This window comes from Ruditapes philippinarum, unplaced genomic scaffold (genome assembly GCF_026571515.1).
Source record: "Ruditapes philippinarum isolate M1 unplaced genomic scaffold, ASM2657151v2 ctg5168_1_1_1_1, whole genome shotgun sequence".
NCBI classification, from domain to species: Eukaryota; Metazoa; Mollusca; class Bivalvia; order Venerida; family Veneridae; genus Ruditapes; species Ruditapes philippinarum.
In genome coordinates, this window is record NW_026862788.1 from 31216 (window position 1) to 39625 (window position 8410).

Genomic DNA, 8410 nt, shown 5'->3' on the forward strand with positions numbered 1-8410 from the left:
AAATACAGAATAAATCTAGAACGAAATTAATATTTGTTATGGAGGAACTATTCATAGATAGAAAATGACATTTTTTACAAGAAACATATAACTATAGTTCTGAAATGAACCTCACAGGATTGGCAACCATCTTTGTTTATAACTATAGTTAAATCAATATTTTTCTGTTACCACACAGTAAAAGGGTAAAAATTGGATAATAATTTTCACACAAATTCAAAATGCTATGTTGGGTCGAAATCGTTAATAAAACTACTGAAAAGCATTTGTATGACAAGAAAAATTAAAACCTGTAATTTTATAAAGAAAATATTTTGCTATGAAATTTATGTGAAAAACACTTGCATACAACAGAGATGTCTCATGTAAGTATTATTTGTAATATTTGGTTATTCTTGGTACTTTGGTTATAAAGTAACTTGATGATATTAGTAATAACCATTTTTTTCAACAGTTTTCATTCAAATAATTGAAGAAAGATCAAATTTGAAATTAGTGCTTTTTATGTCTTCCTTTAAATATAATAAAAACACCTGTGATAAAGTATTTGCAATATTCTGAAACTCAAAGTTTTATACACAAATGATGTTAAGAATTCAGGCAAAAAATAAACAAAAACAATAAAATTTATAATCCACTTTCATGTATTTTTTTTCAAAGTACAGAAAAACATGCAACACTAAATTATTATTATTATTATTATTATTATTATTATTATTATTATTAACATTGATAAAGTATTTTTGATAGGGGATATTTTATTTCTATGGAGAAAGAAAAAGAAAAGCAGTATCTCAAAATGGTAAGACAAAGTAATTCTTGTGATAACTGCAACATTTCAAATTTGCCGTTTTGGATTGTTATTTTCTCTAATTTATCGCCACGTACATCAGCGTTGTTTGTGCCGTGTGGAGGCTGTAAAATTTCGCCTCGTACATTCAATCAGAGATATTATTTTTCCGATCCTTGAAGATCGTTCAACACGACATTATTGTTGTGTTTGAGGTATTTTTTATTTTCAACTATTTGGCTTTTTCGATTAGGGTGGTTCCAATATTCCTTCTTGAATAATGTTGAATCACGCTTAGGATATGTTGCCATATTTTGACGTCTTATCTGTGATATGAAGGCTTAATAACATCTGATCCCCTTTTAAAATTCAATTTTGTATAGTTCCGCCCGTTGTTGTTTTTTTGTTTAGCGCACACGCTTTCTATTACTTAGGGACCAAAAGTCGCTTTTCATGGAATGACACTACTGTGTCCCATTGGAGGTTCTATGATGACCGCCGTATGAACACATCTGAGGCTGTTTGTAAATTCAAAATTTAACCATTTCATGTTTAAATGTTGAATTCTGCTTAAGCCGTAACTAGCGGCTGTGTACGGTAGTTTGCGCTTAACAGTACTGTCGATGAACAGTTTCAATCAAACCGAGTCTGCAACATTTTCAATTTTGCCGTTTTGGACTTTCTTTATGGATTCTTATTTTCTCTAATTCATTTTAATCACGAAACATGTAACAAAGATTGATTCGTAGTATCGGAAGGAGATGCGACTTGACAAAGAGTTAATCATCAGTCATCATTTAATAACACAAAAATTAAATATCCGCATTTCTTACTGCATAGCAGCATTAGTGTGGGTTTATGTCCAATAAAAGTGCATTTTAATTTACGCAGCTGACAACATTAACGACACCACCAATTAGCCTGTCACAAGTTGTCCTCCAACGATTGTTAGCAACAGTAACAAATTAAGCTTAACGTAGAGAGAGGGGCGGAGACATAATCATACCTACGTCACAGAAAAAGGTCCATATTATATGTAAAAATTGTTATATTGACGAGAAACGACATTCCTTTCACAACAATATCCGGTTTCATAAGGTATAAAAGCAAGGTGCAGATTTAGTTGACCATATCTTACGGAAGTCATTCTTACGTAAACATTGGAACTGAAACAGAAAGGTATGTAAGTTTCATTTAAATTTTATTTGTATTGTTTACTCAAGGATATGATTAAACGCGACAAACATATTCTTACTACAATAAACGGTGAGCACGAAAATAAAACTTTGTACGTGCATTGAATAAATGACAGGAAATTTGATATGCTTTATGAAGGATGCTTTTTGTTCTGACACTTTATAAATGTGCTTATTTTAAATGCTGCATTAACGAAGATTGCTTTACTTTTTAATAAATGATACATCTACCTCTTATTCTTTTTGTTTTCCAAAAACCATTTATCGATAATTTCATATGCTTATTTTAATGTTTTGTCAATGATACTTATTTTCACATGTATTTTTCATATATGTTTTATTTACGATGTTTAATTACCTATGCATTCCTTATACTGCTTATTTTCCTACTTTTTATTGACGATGCTTATTTACATACTTCGTTAGTGATACTTATTTTCCCTTTGTTTTTTCTTAATTGTTTTTTTTTTAATTAAAATCTCTCTTTCTCTTAGGTTAGAGCGTATTTGATAAATCAATAATGATTCGCAATTTCAATTCTATTTCAGACGTTCTGGCAAAATGTCAATCAAAACTACATGTGGTTTATTTGTTGTCTGCTGCATTGCTCAGACATTGTCAATGGTACTTCCCGGAGGTGGAGGAATGTACGGGGGATATGGTGGCTGTGCAGAAACAATAACATCAGAACATATAGCGGCTGCTAACTTTGCCCTGTCAAGCAACGGCATTGGAATTACACTGGATAGCATTTTATGCGTCAAGGAGCAGGTAATTTAAAACATCTCAACATTTCTTTGGAACGCTCGGAGCTTCCTTTAATTAAAGCAGTGTCTATTTGTCATTCCCTGTCCTGTTCAAAGTTACGGTATCAGATGCCTAATATAAAAGAATATTCATTTTAAGTGAGGATAAAGAGTTTGCATATGGTGACGGTTCAAGCCCTACATGGAGCCAACCTTTTTTACTGTTTAAACATTTTTATATTCCTTTTGGTCTGGGCTGATTACGGTATGCCTTTTCATTTGTAAGAAAATTCTTTAGCAAATTGATATGTACCTTTTAGTGTTAAATGTGTGAAAATATGGCAGTTTTACAGTTTTATTTAATGGTACTTTTTTGTGCTTGAAAATGTTCAGAATTATACCTAGATATTCATTTTATGAAGATATAAGGACACCCCATTGATAGATGACAAATATTATCGTTTTTCTGAACCCAACCTCTTTCTGTTTTATCAAATCTGACAAATAATCGTTTCAGTTAACCATTTTTTTTCACATTTTCTTTCTCTCTGTCAGATAAAGATGAAATAAGTAAAACTGTTAATTAACCGATTAAAACAGAATTATTTGTACATGTAGTTGCTGTTCATTTTAACTGACACGAAAGTTTAACTTAAATCGTCCATATTTTTTAATAAGATGGCAAACTTTGTTTTTTTTGTATCAATTCCAAGAATATGACAAAGTTTAATAATAAAAATTCTGAAATGACTTTTACAGTGTCAACTTTAAATTAGATGTTTCCTTGCTTAATATCTTGTCTTACGTTTACACATGAGTTTTGTTCAGAAAACAAACAACTATGTTGGTTTTGATGTTGTTTTGCCAGTTGGTTTTTGAATCTAGTAAGGAAGTAAAGTAAATACGTAGTAAAGTATAGTTAAGTAAAGATAAAAGTAAACTAGTTAACAAAAGTTAAGCAAAAAAACGCAACGCATAGTAAGTGAGTGAGTGAGTGAGTGAGTGAGTGAGTGAGTTGGTGAGTTGGTGAGTGAGTGAGTGAGTGAGTGGGTGAGTGAAGGAAGTAAGTAAGTAACCGATCTTCCATGTGGGCCTTAACAACAATGCACGACAACGTTTTAAAGTTTCGGGCGTTGGATATAAACTTCGTGTTAGTTATAAACCAAAAGTTTTTGTTTTATTGACATATTTAAGTAAAATTCAATGTTTTTATTTTTTCACTTCAGATTGTGGATGGAATCAATTATGACATGAAACTCAGAGTAAATGTAGTAAGTATAAATATCTCTTAAATTCCTTCCAAGTTTCAATTTATTTTGATGCCATTTGTTGCAAAACAAATAATACTTTTTAAAGACAGTACTATTGTTCCAAAGGGCGAAATCTGGGCTGCGTTTCATAGAAAGTCTTAAGTGTATCCAACTTAATGCTAATTTAAGACTGTTTCAATAAACATTTTATCTTAAGTGAAAAACTTAAGATTTAAAATAGAATTAATTCTCCTTAAAATTAAGAAATATTATAGCGGGTGCTTTAATGTTAATCTGAATTGCTAATCCTGTCACAGGAGTGATAATATAGAATATTTTCTTTGAAATGTAAAATTGTCTCATATATGGTCTAAAGACTAATTTCAGCGTGAAACGCAACCCGGTGCTTGAGGTTTTAATTTTATGAAATAAATAACTGTATTAAGCGTTCTGTAATTGTGATGCTTCTACAATTTAAAATATAAAATAAATTTAAAATAGCAAAATAAATAAATAGATAAATAATAAATAAATAAATGAATAAATAACAACAACAACAACAACAACAACAACATGATTTCTATTTCTTCAGGGACATACATGCAAGGAAACATGCGATATTGTTGTTTATCGTGGTCCATTCAGCCAACAACCTATGCCGATGTCAGTGAGCAGTAAAACCTGTACCAGTACCTGTGCTGGCCAGTTATAAATACAATCTCAACATAATTATAATCCCGGATTAATTAGAGATTGAACAGTTTACTCACATGTGTATGAATGATTTTTTTGTGTGATTGATTAAAAAAGACTTAAACCTAGCTACTTTGAAACATGATGCTTCTTGTTTACTGTGTGATGTCATGATGTAACAAATGAGTGTTTTCTACACAATAATAAAAGAGCGTTATTTTCACGTTGTGACGTCATCTTAGTCGACAAAGATGACAGTTTTTGCAACTCTAGTGATAACTTACACATGACTCTGATGTTTGTATTCTTAGTTTCTCTTTATCCAATATAAAAAATGTATTTCTAGTTTTCGACGCTATTAATTTAACGTTGTTTACCAAACAGTACGTGTACGTGTTTGTAAGAACCTTAAATTTAAACTGATATTCTACTAGATTCTACCTTTTTTGTTAATAAATTTCAAGTATAAATTTATTGGTTTTGTATTTTATATTCACTTCATTATATATCGTAATTAACAAGCAAATTCGTTGAATTTATATCCCCCGCAAGGTACAGGTTATTACTTACACAACAACTGAAGACATAAGGCTTTTTATATATATATTTATCATGGTATAAACAGTAATATTCATTGTACATGATAAATATTCAGGGCAATAACAGAGTCATAACTTTGTTAAATAGTAATATCCGGACATGCCAATGAGATATAAATTGCATTTTTGTATCGATGGTTGCCATAAAGTTTTGTTGAAATCAATACAGCAGTTGCAAAGAAATAGCGATATTGCTCTATATGGATACAGCATAACTAATCAAGAGCCATAACTCTGAGTTAAAGGGTCTGACCGAAACAAGCCAACGATATGCACATCTCTTGATATTGATGATTCCCATAAAGTTTTGTTGAATTCCAGCCAGTAGTTGCAGGGAAGTAGCGCGGAAACGATTATTGCCCTGTATGCATACTGCATAACTAATCAAAGGCCATAACTCTGAGTTAAAGGGTCTGACTGGAACAAGCCGACGATTTACGCATCTCCTCTTGGTATTGATGATTCCCATAATGTTTCGTTGAATTCCAGCCAGTATAGTTGCTTAAAACTAGCGCGGAAACGAAATTTGGACGGACGGATGGACGGACGGACGGATAACGCCAAAACAATATCCCCAACGCCAAAACAATATCGGCGGGGGATAAATAGTGTGCAAAACTGTGACTGGTAAAAAAAAGAAACCTTAAAGAATGGACAAAACCGCAAAACCTAAAATGTTGCAGCATGTTCATGGAAAGAAGTGGTAAATGAAAGCTACCGTGCACGTCCTCTAGCATCGGTATAAGCACCCAAATTTTGAATAGGGCACGAGAAGCACCTAAGTAGAACCGTTGATTTTCCGTGTACTCGCTGGAAGGCTTCCTCAAAATTCGAACCAAGGGTGGTGACATTTAAGTAATTTTAAGTAAAAGATCATGATTAGCCACAGAGCTATTTTTATATATTTTTTAAATTCTATTTCCTTGTTGATTTTAATGTCAGACAGTCTGTCTTAAAGCGTTGTAGTTGTAAATAGCATTAATGTTCATAAATGAGTTATTACATAAAATTGCTAGAATGCCAATGCCATGTTAAATGTTGAACTTAATAAGGAACAAAAAGAGAATAACTATAGAAATGATAAATGTTAAATGTGATTTGAAAATTGTGAACTATGTGAAATTAATGATCAAAATTATTTTTGTTCAATCACATTGCAGTATTTTTCAAATTCTTGCTAAGTGTAACTTTGGTTAATGTGTACTCACTAAATAAAATTTGCTTATTCAGTCGTTTAACCAGTCTAACTAATTTCAATAATGCATTATATTAGGGAGCAGTTAGAAGTGTGGTTTGCACTCTGAAATGTGAAATATGTATAGATTAGTGTTTAATAATATGTATTAACAAAAATAATTGGTCAAGCCTGCCGCAGGCAGGCGACCAATTATTTTGTTAATGCATATTATTTAACATTAACCTATTTAATGATCAGCATTATTTTTTCAACCAAAAACAAGGCGTTTCACTAAATCACCGATAGTTCCGCCCTTTCGCTCTACAAGATGTCTACACCTTGTCAAGTTTCTAACATATCACATTTAGATAAGCTAAATAAATGGCCCTATCAACAAATAATCAGCCACATTTTTTACTGAAATGTCACAGAATTTATACCTTTATCTACAGTAAAACTATCATGTCTCTATGGAAAAAATGATGCAGTTAGGTAAAAACAATGGAGTTATTGAAATGTGTACAGCCTATATAAATAAATGGAAAATGCGAGAAAATACATTAGTTAAATAATTTATACAAATTCGTTATTAGCTTTAAGTTATTCACTAACATTTAAAATCCCTATAGATTTGAAAAAAAAGTTTTTCTGTGTGTCAATCTAAGTTTACAGGTGGAGGGGATCCATTTACAATGAGTTTTCCAGCCAAAAAATGTAATCATTGTATTCTTAGTATCAAGGATTGTTAATGCAGTTCATTCCTATCAACTGAAAGAAAACTATGTTTTGGTTACTTTTTCTAGAAAAAAAAGAAGTTTAAAACAGTCAGCAATTTATAACAGACATTTTTCTTAGAGTTAAAAGGATAAAAAAAAGTTACTATGTAATCATTTGTCTCTGTATGCCCCACATGTATTATCTATGTAATAAATTAATTGATTGTATCCTAACAGTTAGAAACACCTGACTTTGCTAAATTGTTTTTACGTTGGCATTGTTTTGTTAAACCTTGATATTTTACAATTCAGAGTGCAAATCACACCTTTAACTCCTCCCTAATATGATGCATTATTGAAATTTGTTAGACTCAGGTTAGACGACATATTAAGTAAATTTTATTTAGTTAGTACACATTAACCAAAGTTAGACTTAGCAGAAATTTGAAAAAAACTTCAATGTGATTGGACAAAAAATAATGTTGATCATTAATGAAATTTGTTAGACTGGCTAGACGACAGATTAAGTAAATTTTATTTAGTTAGTACACATTATCCAAAGTTAGACTTAGCAGAAATTTGAAAAATATTAGAATGTGATTGGAAAAAAATAATGTTGATCATTAAGTAGATTGATGCAAGTTATTCACTTACATTTAAAAAAGCCCTATTGATTTGCTCCTTTGAAAAACAGGTCACTTTTTTGTGGTTGTTTATGATTCCCGCTTATGCCGTACCTACATATTTTACGTTTCAGAGTGCAAAGCACACCTCTCACTCCTCCCTTATATATTAATAAATTAAATTATAAATTAAAGGCCTCAACAGACGGTAGGATTTTGAAGTACAACACCAATTAAAACTAAGACGTACATGTGAAGGCTACTATTTCTTGAATTCGTAAACCTTAATACTAGATGTAAGGGACAGTACATGTTCTATTTTGAAAATCTTGTCGTACACACCTCCCGCAATGACAAGTTACAGATTGCCAAAGTATCTCTCTTTTGATAGTGGGTGTACTCCAGACCAAGTAGGGCTAAAAGGTAAACATAGTAGTAAGATGGGGTAAAAATGATGTTGAAAAACTCTTCAGGAGACCCAAAGTTGTGGTATGTTCGAATCCCAAATTATTCCGAAAATGATTATGTCACGGTATTGAACTGTTCTATAATCAGGGGCGCCGGATACTCTACTGTCAGTAGAGCTGCAGTACGGTATTCTAAGGGTCCAAGGTTTGAGT

At 31.6% G+C, this 8410-nt stretch overlaps 1 protein-coding gene across 2 annotated transcripts; it reads left to right on the plus strand.

Annotated features, from left to right (window-relative positions):
• Nucleotides 1–1810: 1810 nt before the first annotated feature.
• LOC132720234 (uncharacterized) lies at nt 1811–5149 on the plus strand. 2 transcript variants are annotated; one of them, XM_060704325.1, is made up of 4 exons: nt 1811–1969; nt 2535–2757; nt 3959–4003; nt 4575–5149. In XM_060704325.1, exons 2-4 carry the CDS (start codon nt 2548–2550, stop codon nt 4692–4694), a joined length of 375 nt encoding a protein of 124 aa, XP_060560308.1. In that variant the 5' UTR covers nt 1811–1969; nt 2535–2547; the 3' UTR covers nt 4695–5149. The 2 variants fall into 2 exon arrangements, with proteins under 2 accessions (XP_060560308.1, XP_060560309.1); XM_060704326.1 differs by having other exon boundaries at nt 1847–1973.
• The last annotated feature ends 3261 nt before the right edge of the window (nt 5150–8410 follow it).

What these genes read in the sequence shown, in the direction of transcription:
- LOC132720234 (XM_060704325.1), top strand. Translation starts at nt 2,548, where the DNA reads ATGTCAATCAAAACTACATGTGGTTTATTTGTTGTCTGCTGCATTGCT. An exon ending in TTTTATGCGTCAAGGAGCAG is followed by an intron (nt 2,758 to 3,958) that starts GTAATTTAAAAC and finishes TTTTCACTTCAG; the next exon opens with ATTGTGGATGGAATCAATTA. An exon ending in TGAAACTCAGAGTAAATGTA is followed by an intron (nt 4,004 to 4,574) that starts GTAAGTATAAAT and finishes CTATTTCTTCAG; the next exon opens with GGACATACATGCAAGGAAAC.